Source organism: Pogonomyrmex barbatus, unplaced genomic scaffold (genome assembly GCF_055798465.1).
Source record: "Pogonomyrmex barbatus isolate J1 unplaced genomic scaffold, ASM5579846v1 scaffold13, whole genome shotgun sequence".
Lineage (NCBI taxonomy): Eukaryota > Metazoa > Arthropoda > Insecta > Hymenoptera > Formicidae > Pogonomyrmex > Pogonomyrmex barbatus.
In genome coordinates, this window is record NW_028297109.1 from 6,923,566 (window position 1) to 6,939,815 (window position 16,250).

Sequence of the window (16,250 nt, forward strand, 5' to 3'; positions counted from 1 at the left end):
GGCCGAAGTATTAAAATGTTTTAATACTTCGAAGTTAGTTATATTTTGCATATAGTATCATATATTAAACACAAAAGTTTGTGATTTAAAAAAATGTGGGTCTCTAAAGATTAATAAAATTCCAACTCAGCACATTTGATTTATATTCTCTTTTTATATTTTATGTTCATTGCATCTTAATTATAAACTTTAATTTGTAATAGAATTGAACAATTATTTTCATTTATCTATGACACATATTTATAAATCTCAGACTCTGATTGATTACACAAGAAATAAATTATAAAAAATGACGTTTATACTTAGTGTGCATTTACTTTTTTGCAATTAAAGTTTGGTTCTCTGGCGGTGCGACATGGGTTGTGTGACATTAGAGACGAGAAATGACATGTAAAGTTTCTTGCGTCGTATAGCTTTATTTTGTACTTTTCCCTTAAAAACATGATATTTTTGTATTCTTAAAACTTATTAAAAATACCAGAAAATATCTGTCCAATAAATCACATAAAAGTGTAAAATAATTCTTGAAATAATGGTCATTGCTCAGCTATCAGAAACTAGATCTAATGATCTGATTTTTAGCTAAGCAGTGTACCATTATTTTAAGAATTATTTTACATTTTTATATGATTTATCACATAAACAGATATCTTACTTTCTGGTATTTTCTACAAGTTTTAAGAATACAAAAATATCATGTCTTTAAAGGAAAAATACAAAATAAAGCTATATAACGTAAGAAACTTTTTACATGATGTCATTTCTCACCTCTGATGTCATAATTCAATATGGCTGCAACAAGAGAGCCGAACCTTAATATATTATTCTATACTTATCTATATAATACCAAATTTTCGTTTTTCTTCATCTATAGATCTCCATATAACTCCATATTCTCTTACATCCTGCAAGAATATAATATAAATTAATATAGTTTTCAACAATATTTTTGATAAAAAAATTAATTTATTTATTTCAGTTGGTAGTGCATGTAAAAATAATCATAAAAGGAAATTTTATTCTGATACTTCATAGAAATAACATTCATCCTGTTTTTTTTTTTTTATATTTATCAATAAATCTTGATTTATATACATAATGCAAATAGTAGATCCTTACCAATTTGTGTTATATAACTTATATTGGCATAATAACTCTGAAAAAGAAACATTACTGTAAATTAATTTATATGTTCAAATTATCTTTATAAACATAGATAAATATAAAATGTCTCAGTTGGTAGTGCATGTATAAATATAATCATGGTTTCATACTTGATAAATTCATCATCGTGATTTAGATTTACATATAAAAAATTTTTAGCTTGTCCTGATGTCAAAAACATTTGAAAAAGATTAGAACTAATGTTTCTAAAAATTTCATTCTATTTCATAGATAAAACATTTTATCCTTTTTTAATATATAAATAATGATTCTTACCAGTTTCTTCAGTAGAGTACAGAATTTATTTTAGCATCATAATTCTGAAAAAGAAATATTAGCACATTAATTTAAATAGTTAACTTGTCTTGATAAAGCTTAAATTAATATAAAATGTCTCAGTTGGTAGTGCATGTACAAATATAATCATGGATTCATACTTGATAGATTCATCCTGTTACTTAGATTTATACATAAAAAAATGTTTTTTATTTTCCTTATAATACAAGAAATATTTAAAAAGAATTCAAACAACTGAATATACAAAATATATATAAAAATATTCATATGCATTAAGATATATGGCACATAAAATTATAAATAGTATCCTATCCCGGATTCCAACAGGAATTATGCTCTAAAGCTCAAATATAATCACTCCTTTTTATTTGCCAAACTAATGGAAATTATATTACAATACAATTCTAATTTAACAATACAAATGGGATTCTATCGCGAGGATATATTAAAACAAGATAAAGGATTTCGGTCGATGCACGTGGATTATAAATTACAATTGGATCGTTTAAGAAATTAATACTTGTCATAACCAATTTATATTTTAGTAAATATTACGCTACGAATGCTAGGAAATTATCGATTATTATAAAATCTTTCATATTAAATGTGTCAAACTTTCATAATTTTCTCACCTCTTCCTGTCCTTTAGTGAACGTGGAATCTCGTTCTATTAAACTCGTACGTAGAACACATCGCTGCTGACCACTGCTGACTTCGGCATTGGTGCTAAAATAAGGAAATGATGAAAATGTAGCGTTGATTCGATGCGCCCTCAATGGTTTACTGGGACTTAAGCGGCGTCTACAATGAGACTTTAAGACGTAAGTCTTAAGAAATTAGCCAATCATAATCGATTTATAGAAGAATAATCGATTGTGTGATTGGCCAATTTCTTAAGCTTAAAATCTCATTGTAGACACCGCTTTAGTGTCGGTCCACAATAAGTATTTAATCTTTAAACCGTAAGAAATTGACTAATCATAGTCGAGTATTCTTTTCATATTCGATTATAATTGGTCAATTTCTTACTTCTTAAAGCTTAAATCACCTATTGTGGATCGACACTTAAACAGAGAGAAGCCGAGCGGACATGCTCGCGTTTTTCGTCGCTCGTCGCGTTCAATGTGGGAGAGCCCCAGGCTTCTCTCTAGTTCAAATCACGACGTATATGCAAATATTTACCAAAAGATTTTATTTTTTTGTTTCTGGCTTTTCCCTTTCTGAACTCATGTTTAAATGTGCATATGACGCATCTAGTATCTTTATATTCAAGATTTGTAATGTTTGAGTGACATAACCTATATTAGATACAAGCTTATTTATATTTTCGTCAAGTACACGTGAGTGTAAAAGAAAAATGCAATTAACAATGTCGAAAGAATTTAATAAAGATAAAGTGCGCAAAATGCTTTTGGCAGAAGAAACGTTTATTTCGCATATATTATCTATTATACCTCTGTCGTCGCGTGAATTAGGTAATTATATTTTTCAAATTTTACTGAAGAAATGTGTGCACAGAATTATAATTTTATAATAATAAGCTCGATATTTTATATTTTTATTTCAGCTGAAAAAAATTTATCCATGAAGAAAGAAGAGTCCACGAAAAAAGGTTACTATTTACATATTTGAAGATAATCGTGCAGAATTTAGCTATTAACTGTGAAATTTTATCTACGTTTATTTTTTAATGCATGGTATAAGAAATTAAATGATGATTAAAATTGTTACTCTTTAGTGATGATAGTTTTTGTTTAAAGAATATCTGTGTTCTGTCCATTAAAAATCTTTATTTTTCTATAAGTTGTTTGTTAATTTTTATTGCATTTTCTTTATTACATTGTAGTCAAGACTTTTACTACAGGCAAAAAAATAAAAAGAGCAAATACTTTCAAAGAGTTGCATGCAAAATTGGAGGAATTAAAGAGTATGAAAAAGTTGGATTATAAGCAAAAACTTCTTAAGAAAACATTGAAAAACAAAATTAAAAAGAAGACAAAAAAGGAAGAACGTTTACTACACAAAAAGCTGGCTAGAATAGAACAGAATGCAGTTGGTAGTAGTAAAATAAAGACTGAAAATGAAGAGATACCAAAAGTTCCAAAACCAAAACCGATTTTTAACTCAGAGGGTAAAATGGTGTTTAGTAAATTTGACTTTTCTGAAATTGGTGTAAAAAAGAAATTACCTAAAAATCGGAACGATCCCAAAAAGGTTTTACAACAATTGCAACAGAAAAAGGAAAAATTGAAACAACTAGAAGACTCAGGTAACAAAGAAAAAGTTGAAGATATCAAAGAAAAAGATGCATGGAAATCTGCTTTAGCAAAAGCATCTGGCGAGAAAGTATGTACTTACCATAATACGCTTGTTTTATAAAAAAATTAGTTTTTTAACATAGTTTTAAAATATTTAACAAAATAAAAAATTAATTTTATTTATATTTTTATTATGAATTCTTTATATTGTGTTTTGTATTAACCAATGTTTTTAGTTGATTACATGTTTTTTTTTTATGCATATTTATGTTATGTCTTTTTGACAGATTAAAGATGATCCTGAGTTATTGAAACGTACTATAAAACGGAATGAGCAGAGAAAGAAACATAGTGCAAAAAAATGGAATACCAGGATAGAGAAACAAGAGAAATCTAAGCAAGAAAGGCAAGAAAAACGGCGAGAGAATATTATGAAGAAAAAAAAGGAAAAGAAAATGAACAAGTTGAAAAAAGCAGCAAAGAGAGGACGTATAATACCCGGACTTTAATCAAGCCAATTATTTCCATTCCAACTATACTTTTCCTCAAATTTTTATCGTGGAACATATGTTTTTGTTTAAGGATTGCTTTTTAAATCTAATTTAGTTTATTATGTATATTTACTATGAAAATTATTTTCAGACTTAACATAAAAAGGTGGAGTTAAATATTCTAATTTGTATTATGTAAAAATGTACATTGAACGATGTATTTGTGTACAATATCAATCTGTATAATACAGTTACGAATAATAACTTTATTCATGTGTGATTTCATTTGTACATTAATTAAAAATTTGTATTTACATTTGATAGGATAATATTGTAGACCAGCTACTTCCTACATTGACCGGATACGTTTTGAATTATAACTATCGTGTAAAAAGCTCTACTCGTAAATGCCACGTGTAAATAAATAGTATAAAATTTCACGTCGCGACATACGCACACACATTCACAGAAAAAGATCATACGATACTCTATTTTTCAAACATCGTTCTGTTGTAAATTTTCTTTTATTTACTTCTCTTGACATATAGAAGTATTTTATATTTTTTTTTGCTATTTTGTTCGATCGTTATGGCGATATGGTAGTGTTTCAGTAAGGATGTCCAGCTTCCTTTCGATGCTCCACTAAGATAGTATCTATTTTCGGAGAGGCCGGTCAGTAAATGATTGGCAGATCTAGGACGAGAGCTTCGATATAGCTGCCGTCTTGCACCTCCTGCTAGGTATCTCTTAACGTTGCGGAGACTGCATTAGCGTGTGTCAAAGCTGTCCATAGTGGACTATGATCCACAGGCACCGCCAAGGATTTCGATGGTCGTGGAGACCTGCAAAAATGGAATAATGCACATTAACATAATACGTTAACGTACAATAACACTAAATTAGTTAATAATCTAATAAAAATCTCGAATATAGTTTATTGGTTCGATTATTTTACTTTATTATATTATGTATATTTCATAAATATTTGTTTAATATTATATATTTGTTTAATATTTGTTTAAAGTATTCTAAATACTAACTGAATGTACATGTATCATTCTATTTAGGATAGTTTATTTTTATCTTTTTGCATTTTATTTTCATTTTATACTGTATTTTAGTCTTTTGTTTTATTTTATATTTTATTGTCATTACTCAGTTCTTTTTATACACCATCGACAAAAATGTTTTTTTGCTAACAATACACGATGGAAGTATCATTTATCGGCTGTAAATCTGAATTTATTGGGATAACAGGAATTGATATTTTTACTTTAATAAAGAAATCCTGTACTGAAGAGCTTTGCCTTGTACATAAATCTCTATTCAACATTGAAAAATGTTGCAAATTGAAAATTGTTCTTAATCTCTAAATCATGAATTTAATCGCAATCGCGTATACACTCCGCATAAATTTAGATCGTTGGCGCGAACAAAGAGAAAGATAGGGAAATGTTACTTCGTATAATCCTTACGAATTTTCGCGATATTTTTATTCTATCGCACATATTCTTCACAGGAAATATCGAGCTTAATTGTGTCGTGGGTGCTGCTAATTAACGATAGTTCGAGTTTCGTCGGTCTAACGAATAATCCGTGAGTTTCGCGGCTTGTACGCGATTGTTAGCGAAAGTGCCATCGTTCGAGCCGCCTCTCGATCGATGCGATTGCTTTCCGTGCGAAGTTCACGGGTGAGGTACCTTTTTAATAATTTTAGACCTAGTTTCCCCAAAGAGAAATATCAATTTAAATTTGATTTTAGTAATTTAAAATACATAATTCGCTTTTTATATATTTTTTATATATCGATATTATATATATATATATATATCATATTATTCGTATAAATTTAGTTTGCTGGTGTAAATTCAATTTCATATAAAAAAATTACAAATATTCTTTAGAATATTCTTTTTATTTATTTTAAAATTCTTGTGAAAGATATATCAATTTGAAATTAATTCTCATTGAGTACAAGAAAGATCAGAAGAATACAAGGAATATAACAAGTTTTTGATGCCTGAAAAGGACAAGGACAAATAGTCTAAGACTTAATCTAGCGTCATTATTTAACAACGATATATTCTAATTATTATTAGACTTATTTATAAATAAATTTTAATTGTTCTTTAAAAGTTTTTGAATATTTTAATTATAAATGGAAATGTCCGTCTTTCACGCGCATATGATTCATGTAGTTTAAATAAACTCAATTTGTAGGGATGAAGGGAAGAAAAGAATTAGAAGGAAATAGACTGTAATACAGTTTAAATACAAAAAGTAATATAATTTTGCGCAAAATTCGCGTTTTTCTTCGTAATCTTTCATGTATTCATGAACGATTATTAGAGAAGATACCATTTTCAATCATCCGCGTCGGGTTATTTTATCATTAATTAGTGAACAGTATCATTTTTGTCAGTATTAAAGAAATATTAATTGCCATGAATCGAGTGAAATTCATCAATTACTAAATACATAACTCTTCCTTTCGAATCATTCATTAATCAACACGGTTTTTTCTAATACAAAGATTTACGTAGTTATTTATTTTTTCTTTTTATTAATTTTAGAATTTTATATTTTTATAAAAAAATATCGATTTAAAGCTAATTAGAAGTTTTTATTATATGGAATATAGTGAGAAATAAGCAAGAGTTTTACATTTTTTGCGATTTTTGAATTATTTTTCGATTAATTTGATTGCTTATGATACAAAAATTCATGTAATTATTTTTATAGTTTTATATAGTTTTTATATAATTATTTTCATTTATTAACTTTAGTATAATGTGTAAAAAAAATTTTTTTGAAAGAAAAATATCAAACGATTCAAAGTTAGAGATTTTTACTACGCAAAGTATTGATGAGAAACAAGTAGTCACTCTGTACGTTTGCGCAGTCCTTCATTCGATCATACTTCATTCTTTGTGAAAAATATCAAATGCTGCTAATTAACGAGCATTCCGATTTTCAGTGGTTTAATAAAATATTATTCAGTGTATAAATCGAATGAAGCTCTCGTATACGATTATTAATATATATTATATATACATTAATATTCCAACAATATGTTAATATATTTCAACGTTGTGTAGGCATTCTTCTGTTGGTACCGTTGGCAAGTTGCTTGATTCATAAGCAGACAGGTATGAACCTGAATATTCTTGGGTGCTTTCCATTTAGTGACACAAGTCGACACAAGTATCATTTTGTCCTTGTTAATCATTGAAAGCCGAGAAAGATAGAAAGATAGAATGAATACTTGTGTTGACTTGTGTCACTAAATGGAAAGCACCCCATGTCCCGTTTAGAAAAACAAAGAGGAACACTCTTTTTCTAAAAACCGATGATTGGCAACCCGGGGTCATATGATCGCGTCTCATTGGGTGTCGTTTCGCGTCCCCTCCCCCCCCCCCCCGCCCCGCCGCTCGGAAGAAGCGAGGCCCCGCGGATCCTCCGTTTCGTCTACGTCTCGCCCGAGTCTCGTCCCGAAAAGTTCCAAGTCAAAAGCGATATTATCGTTTCGGTAGCTATCCAAGTCCTTTTCGGGCCATTGAGTGGTTCGAACATCCTTTGTCGCCACATAAATTTTTGTATCGCGTCATCACGCTTTTTCTTCGATTTTTGCTCATGCATTTGTCGTCGTTCTCTCAATTATATTTTTCGAATTGAATCGTGGCGTCTGTATTAACGCCGTATGACAGCCTTGGCCAAACATAAGGAATAAGAAGAAGAAGAAGGTAGCTATCCGACATTTGAATAGTAAAAAGTTCACAGTTGAAATATTTTAATTAATATTATTATTGTCAATACAATGATTTATAAATGAGATCCTTATTTTGATCCTAATTTTGAAACTATTTTTGTAAAAGATATATTGAAATTAGATGTTTGTATTGTGTAATTAGCGGTAGTATATATACCTCTATTATATATACATATGTATTATATATATTGTTGTATGTATTGTTAAGAATTAACGAACGAAAGGGATAGTCGTAGATATATTTCATCGTTATTACCTCGACGATGCTAAAGCCGGATGCTAGTCGGGACTACTTAATTCGAGTGCGGTGCTCTGTTCGGGATCTGAACGTTCCTCGACGACAGTGTCCAGCTCCAGAGACGGGAAAGCCCGGGATCCTCGATCACTTCTCAAGGACACAGTACGTGCCGGTCGATCAACGCCAGCTGCGAGAATGTCAGCGACACGTAAGTTGCATTATAAAAAAGTATTAATTAACTTTCGTTCGAACACATTTATATTATCAGACAGTTTTAACGATTCGGGAATGTTATTTCTGAATTAATTAATTGTAGTGATTTTAGGTGGTGCGCGAATGTATTTAACAATGCGAATTAAAATATTTTTTTCCTCCTTATTTGCCTCATTTGGTCTGCTCGAACTTCTAAGAATATCCACCGGAAATTTCGTTATGTCGATTCGAAATTTTTCTACTTAACTACGAGAATCTCTAAGATTCCTACGCTGGCTAAGCTAATTTATACACAAACGAATCATGCAAATCTAATATAGCTTCTGTTTTTTATTTCTTGATATGAGAATAAAAAAAACATTACGCCGAGCACGCTTTGACAAAATAAAAATAGAAATGAAGTTTACTAATTGTCATTTATTTTTAAATATTTTCAAAAAATACAGCTGCTTATTATGAATAGTACTAATATTGCATCTCATTATCATCTCATTTTCTTGTACAAATTTAATTATGTTCTTAGTTTTGATTGAATCCTACGGCATAATAAGACAAGCCACAAGCATTGATATATAAAAATATGATCTTTTAAATGCTAAAGAAATTGCTAATTTTTGTAAAATATACAGGGTGTCTGATTTCTAATGGTCACATCACTTGTGTGCAAATAGAGTCAAACTGAACAAAAAAGTTCTCTACTATTTTGCAATTAGTAACGAATCATTAATTAATTAAAAATCATAAAATGAGCGATCCACCTTGCTAATTGGCCAATGCAAGCGCGACGAAGTGCAATCGTCCAACATGCGTTCGCAATAGAAGTGTTTGGAGGTGTACACTATAAATAAATGTTTTGTCATTCGTAAACCTTACATTTAAATATTTCGCTCCTACCAATCGCGAATGCGTTGGATGATTATATTTCGCCGCGGGCTTGCGTTGGCCGATGAGCCGGATGACTATGCACTCTTCCAACGATTTTTAATAATTAATAACGTGTTACTAATTGTGAAAATCGCAAAATGGTAGAGGACTTTTCCGCTCAATGACCTGCATATAAACGGTATACTATTAGGAATCAGACACCCTGTATATTCGGACAAATTTATAGCGATCGAGCGATGCTATCAACTACATTAATATTTTACCTAAATCCTCTCTCGATGCTGCGTTTGCCAACATAAATAAACTTTTCAGTGTGGATTAATTTCGTTCTAAAATTTCGTTCTAAAAGTACATGCATTCTTTTGTATAGAACAAAAGTTATCTCTAACAGATAAATTTAAATAATTGATTCAAGCTTATGCTTGATATTTAATCCCCTTCGGTGAAATTTAATCCTCTTTAGCGATAATTAGGGAATTTTCTGACAAAATAATTAATTACGCGATGTAATCTGCCTATTTAAAATTTTCGTTCATTTTTCGGATATTTTGATATATGCGTGAAATTGTGCCTCTTATTCGCAGAAATGAATTCTAATTCAAAGAGATGCTCAAATAATAATATGTACGTTGCTCTGTGATATTTAACAAACTTATTATTTTTGTGCAATTTAGAGATAATTTTCTCTTAAACAAAATTTAAAAATAAAATACAATTTCATATTAAAATAATTATAAAAGAAATTGTTGTTATGCGAAGGAAACTTTAAAGATATAAATGGTACATTATTTTTCAATCAATTTTAATTAAATATCTAATTAATTTTAAGTTTAGTTATTAAAATTATTTAATCTATTGGAAATTAAAGAAACTATATACTGCTCAAAGGAATTTATGCTAAAAGATACTTTACATTCTACTTTACATTCTTTTCAAAGAATTCTTAGATAAAATTTTATAAGAGTAATGTGTCACTTGTCTCCACTTTTTATGTAGACAATATTTCTGAAAACTTAGAAAGATTTGATAGAGTTAAATTTATACAGTCTACTCATGTAATATTCATGAGTTGTTTATTTTCTGTTTTTTTTTTCTTTTTTTTTTTGGCGGACAATCTCTTTTGTTAGAAGGCGAATATTGCGGACGGTAAATTTTATGCCTTGACTACTGTGCGCACTAAATAGTGATCCAAATTGTCTATTGTCTACTATTGATTGGATTGTCGTAAATTGAGAGCTTGTAGTTGTCGCAGTGGACAGTGCCTTAGAAAGTAGGTCATCCATACGAGGACATAAAAAAACTTTTTTGTCAGCTGTCAGGAAAATACTTAGTAGTATGTGAAGAAATCCAATAAATCTTTTCGTGTTCAAGTGCAATGTGTCGGCTTCTAAATTCTTGTCCGTTTTATGTTGAGCGATACATACATAGAAGTTGCATTTTAAATCGTATGTATTTTAAATCATGTATATTGAGAATCATATGTATGTGAGATAATATGGAGATGGGGAGAATTACGAATTTTGTGTATTAAAATGATAATAAAAATGATAATAAAAAAATGATAATAAAATGATAATAAAAAACTTTTTGATATACATCATACAAAACATTCGATTTTAATAATAACAGAAATATATTATTATGTCTGGCTTTAAACATTCATTAAGAAATTTTGAATACAGAAATATTAAATTAGTGGTAAAAATAAATTTATCAATTTATAATAAAAATTATAAAAATTAGAATATTGCAAAGCGCGCGCTTTGCGCGCGTCATTTATTAATTAACATTATATATTTTTATGTAAAATATTTACATTATTACATATACATATGATACATATGATATTGTTATATCATATGAGTATAATAATGAATGTTTCTTAACGATTCGTAAACGTGTCGAAATAATCTTTTTAATATCTTTTCAATAATCTTTTTAATAAAATACATACATACATACATATGTCGCGCATCTTATTCCTTCGATTTTTTATGACTTTTTATAAATATAACTCTTTTAAAGGATATGGCCTTGATGATGGCTGAGTATTTCGAGGGATTCAATACCCGAAGAAGCCAACAATATTCATTACACCGTTATTAATAACATTAATATTATAACGTTAGATAATATTAATATTATTAATAATATAAAGTAAATAGTATGATAAATATATACTTATTAATAAGATAATAATATAATATATATATATAATAATACTTATTAACCCGCGTGATTAATGATTTATAAACGGATCGAAAGGGTAATTCTCTAACAAAATATATATACATACATATATTTTTTTAATTTTTTTAATGTCAGTTACTAAAAGATGCGTAGTGTTTCGTGTAAGTTAGATACATATGTATATTATTTATTGAATATTTCATCGTAGTTAGATCGTTGGTAGCGTAGCCTTGAGAAATGTTTACACGCCTAGCGAGCTTCATTGTGTATATACGGCGAGTAGCGCGTCGTGTTTACGAGTCACGTGTTACCATTCATTCACCGGCATTCGTACGGACGGGTCGTGGTACGCGTCGCTCCGCATTCCTTCGCATTTCTTTAATGCTAAACGTTGTATCTTACGAAATAATCTTATATAACGCTTGTCAATTGACATGATTAACAATTCGTAAGCGTCTCGAAACGACGATATTCTAACAAAGTTATTATATATCCAGCAAATGTGTAATATAAATGTTGGTTGTTAATTTCCCACGTAACAATGTAACTGTTATTTAACGTGTGTGTTATATAACAGTTACACATTGTTGAGTGGGAAATTACATCTAACATTTATATTACATGTAACCTCGCGTTTGCTGAGATATAATATTTCGCGCGACTTAATTTCTTTTCATAACTTCTTGTAAATAATAATTCCCCTCTGATGGGTACGGCCTTGACGTGGCAGAGGGGCTTAGTATTCCGAGGGGTTTTATATCCCAAAGACGAAGAAGCCAACTAGTACCCGTTGCACCGTTATTAATAACATTAACAGGTAATATTACTGTTATTAATAATGTCTCCGCCGCCGATTTAATCGAATAAACGGACTGCAGCCAGTTCGTCGCGCCGTGCGTTTTCTTCGGGAGTGCCGTACAAGTGATCGGACTAAGAGACTTTTCTTCGTCCTGCGAGACAGAACTTGATTTTCACGGGCAGGTAAAAATACGCGGAGTGCCGTCAAATATCGCGCGAAAGACTTTTATTGAAAGTTAGTCCGCGCGCGATTATAATAATTCGCGAGTGTTCTTCGCGAGTGTCCTGTGCTGCGAGGAGACGACATCCTAACATCCTGAGAGGAGGAGGAGGCTTGGGAGAGACATCGGGCACCGGCGGAGCAACCTTGCGGTAAGTATACATTTTTTTGTCAACATAAAATGATTTGTGTTCTCATTTATTTGGATCGCTAAATTTTGATAATTTGAAATTTATAAATATATAATTATATCTGAAAAGAAAATTAATTTCAAATTTTACATTTTTTATTTGTATAAAGATCTTTTTTGGAAATTATATAATTACTTTAATAAATATATAATTGAAAAATAAAAATATAAATTCGATATACGTAAAAATTACTTTTTAAAATATTTATTATTTGGAGCGCTGCTATAATTTAAATGTTTTATTTGTGTGTTACAGAATCATCGTAGCTACGTGGCAGATTTACTCCGCTGTTGCGCATCGGGTCGGTGAGTGAATTTTTTTCTTATTGAGGTAACGAATTTGTGAAATTTACATTAGATTATTTTTATATATTAAAAAAATATTGTAGTTGGATATGTCTTCACAGATTCGATGCCCTGAAATGGATACGTTAAATAGGGTAATAAAAATTTGAATAAATAATTTATAATTATAAATATGTATAATATTATAATTTATGAATTAAAAAGTTTGATGAGGATAGGTAGGGATATTAAAAAATTTGGATAAATAAAAAAAAAATATTATAAATTAAGAATTAAAAATTGATAAATCTATAATTAAAATGTTAATTATGAAATTTTAATTTAGGAAAGGGACATAAATACTATAACATACTAAACATTTAGTATTATTATTATTAACATTTGACAATTATGTTTCGTTAAGGGGATTTACGAGATGAGCGAAAGAACTAATCTGCACGAAAAAGCGTAAAAAATTGAAGTTTTACATCTCTTTATGAATGAATATATATTATATAAATTTTTCTGGATTATATTATTTGTTGTAAATTTGTTTGTTAAATTTAATTACAAATTTTAATGATATTTAATGATATTTTATTTGTAAAATATGTTACCAATGCTCAGCTAATTTTATTAATTATGTTGCTGAACATATTGTCAATTTCTATTAATTAACATACACATGAGTGAGAAAAATTTAATATCTTTCTCCACCAAACCTTTCATATCAATAAACATATATATTACAGTCCCGAATTATATACAACAATTTATGACAATTTATGTGATATTATTAATTTTACGTATCACAGCTTCTATCCAGGCGATTTAGAGTTATGATAATACGAATAAATTAGCTAGCCGAGCTACGCTACGATTGTTTACCGATACTTCCACAAACAATATGTAAATGGATGATATTAGAGTATATTAGCGATGCAAATGCTTTTATGTGAAAACGACGTTTATTGCCATATATTTATTGCGGCGCTCTCGTAGTAAAAAGTGCCGGATGCTGGATAACAAAAACTTTTCGATGTAAAACGAATTTTAGATTAGGGAGTGATGAGATAACACCGCGGTCATCCTCGGCGCTTACTTCCGACTACGGAAATGTATATGCACATACAAAATCGCGTCCGGATAAGATGTCGCACGGCATGGTTACGAGAGAAATGGCGCTCCGGAGCGCCATATTTTACTGCACCGCATTGCACTCCGCGGAAATGGATTATCAATGAGCGATGTAAGGTCCAATTTTTGATACTCTGACGCGACAGGTCTATTTCATTGGGTTATCGTATACCGTGGTTCCTCGAATAAAAATTTTATTTTCATTCGTCGTAAAAAATTCATCTAGCACAGTAGTTTTCACAACCTTTGCGACTTCAAGGATCGTTTCACGTGCGAAGCATTTCGATATCGGTAATCCGATACGCTTGATTTAAATCTAAAAATAATACTTCATATACTTTTCACGTGTTTCTCTTTGAGATAGAATCCGATCTACAATGTCCGGATTATTTTTATTTCTAAAAAAAAAAGGGGGAAAAGGGAACCGGTGAAACAAGGAATAAAAGCGCGTATTATTTAATCGCGAATTTTCCGAGTATTCGCCATCGAATATAAACGAACGATTATACAAATGTGCATCCATAATTTTAAGCTGAAAATATCCATCGTCAATGCATGAACATAGAATTCAAATATATTCAGGCTAGAATTCAATCTGCTTTATAGAACCTCTTCCGCCCTCTTTATGTTTATTCCAATGGTCGCGTACGATCGTTACATTATCCCTTTATGCGAGTGCATTTACATGCCCTCGCGAGGGAATATCTGCGTATTATACATGTATGCGTGTACTCAGTCAATTAGAGAAAATCAAGGAAAAAAATCGAGGAAAAAAATGTATAGAGAGAAAGAGAAAGAAAGAAAATGATGTAACCGTTATTGAAACGAAAAAAATTGAAACAAACTGTTACATTTTATTTCCCGTGCGTGTTTCCTCTACAAATATGATCGAAATTTACGCCTTCGAATAAATCATATTGTTATAAACATATTACATTATACATGGAAAAGTTATAATTTATTTTATAAAGACAATGCTCTATAATATATATTATATACACATGTATATTATATCTGAATTTAATTACAATACATTTAAATGTATTAGGCATAGTATTTATGAAATTAATTAAAAAAAGTTTTGCAAATGGCGAGAAATTTGTTATATGTCTAATAATTTCCCCGGATAGGATATTTGCACGGCCGGTTAGCGTCACATATTTAATTTTGCACGGGCGATTTGGTTTCTATTCAGTGTTTCTATTCACACAGCGAATATCTGTTCCGCGTGCGCGCATGTCCTAGTTTCACTTTTAAACTCGGTGGGTGCTCACCTAAACGATGAACCGGGCTGAAACGGACGAGGCTCAATGCGCCATGATCCAAATCACAGTTTCTTCGTCGAGCTCGTTCCCTAGCGAGTTTCGCTCTCCTCCGTAGGCAGCAAATTACCATTAATGCCAGCAACGGGAATCCCAAAATGCACGACACGATAGGTATGATTATGCTCTCCGGCGTTACTGAAAGATGCAAATTGATTACGTTGTTAGAACTTTGCAAATTAGTAATTAATATTGCTTTATTATCTGTTACACGCGCATATAATTTTCTCGTGACAAGCCTAAAATGTTTAGCACTTTTGTGATTTAATTCGAACTTTTAACAAAGTTTTTTAATGGACCGTGATTATTGATTATTCAGATTAAAAACACCAACGGTGCGATGTATTTTGCTGGCTATCTCATTTTTGTGGAATTATTTTTGATAATGACGTCAAGATCATTCACGCGAACCCGTATCAAATTTATCGGATTCATTCAATCAAACAATCGCTGTTATGTCAGTTTTATTAACTCTTTCAGTCAATAATTGTTATCTTTCGGTCAATAGTTGTTAGGTTTACTAAATATGAATATTATTTTATATATACATAAAAAACTGTGCAGTTTTATTTTACTTTTATTATTTGTAACAATACGAGCGCTTTAACAAAGCGCGTATTGTATCACTTGGATAAAAAAGTTTATATATTCCGAGCTTCAAAGCGGATTCCATATCACTAGGCGAAAAGGGCATACGCTTCTCGAAAGTTTGGCAGTTCATGAAATTTTCAATATGTAATAAGAGAGAAGTTAGTTACTTGGATCGAATTAGTAGGTATTATAAGATGGAGCT

At 30.2% G+C, this 16,250-nt stretch overlaps 2 protein-coding genes and 1 long non-coding RNA gene across 5 annotated transcripts in view; 1 reads left to right on the plus strand and 2 right to left on the minus strand.

The window, feature by feature from the left end:
- Positions 1-72: 72 nt before the first annotated feature.
- On the minus strand, positions 73-2,255 carry LOC148937599 (uncharacterized). The gene is made up of 4 exons (XR_016138235.1): positions 2,094-2,255; positions 1,441-1,484; positions 1,120-1,156; positions 73-905 (listed from the first exon to the last, which is right to left on the minus strand). It is a non-coding gene; the product is annotated as an uncharacterized LOC148937599 (long non-coding RNA).
- Positions 2,256-2,555: 300 nt separating this feature from the next.
- Surf6 (Surfeit locus protein 6) lies at positions 2,556-4,490 on the plus strand. 2 transcript variants are annotated; one of them, XM_011634495.3, is made up of 4 exons: positions 2,556-2,936; positions 3,029-3,073; positions 3,326-3,807; positions 4,007-4,490. In XM_011634495.3, the coding sequence occupies exons 1-4, from the start codon at positions 2,819-2,821 to the stop codon at positions 4,226-4,228; spliced, it is 867 nt and encodes a 288-aa protein (XP_011632797.2). In that variant the 5' UTR covers positions 2,556-2,818; the 3' UTR covers positions 4,229-4,490. The 2 variants fall into 2 exon arrangements, with proteins under 2 accessions (XP_011632797.2, XP_011632796.2); XM_011634494.3 differs by having other exon boundaries at positions 2,558-2,936; positions 3,308-3,807.
- The window catches only part of LOC105424326 (uncharacterized), a 36,993-nt gene continuing 24,777 nt past the window's right edge, over positions 4,035-16,250 (minus strand). Inside the window, exons 3-6 of one of the 2 annotated variants that reach the window (XM_011634496.3) lie at positions 15,410-15,595; positions 9,579-9,596; positions 8,236-8,404; positions 4,035-5,052 (exon numbers count right to left, since the gene is read on the minus strand). In XM_011634496.3, coding sequence (XP_011632798.1) covers positions 8,259-8,404; positions 9,579-9,596; positions 15,410-15,595 — 350 coding nt within the window. In that variant the 3' untranslated portion in view covers positions 4,035-5,052; positions 8,236-8,258. The remainder of the gene's footprint in view (positions 5,053-8,235; positions 8,405-9,578; positions 9,597-15,409; positions 15,596-16,250) is intronic. The other variant, XM_011634497.3, reaches the window with a different exon arrangement.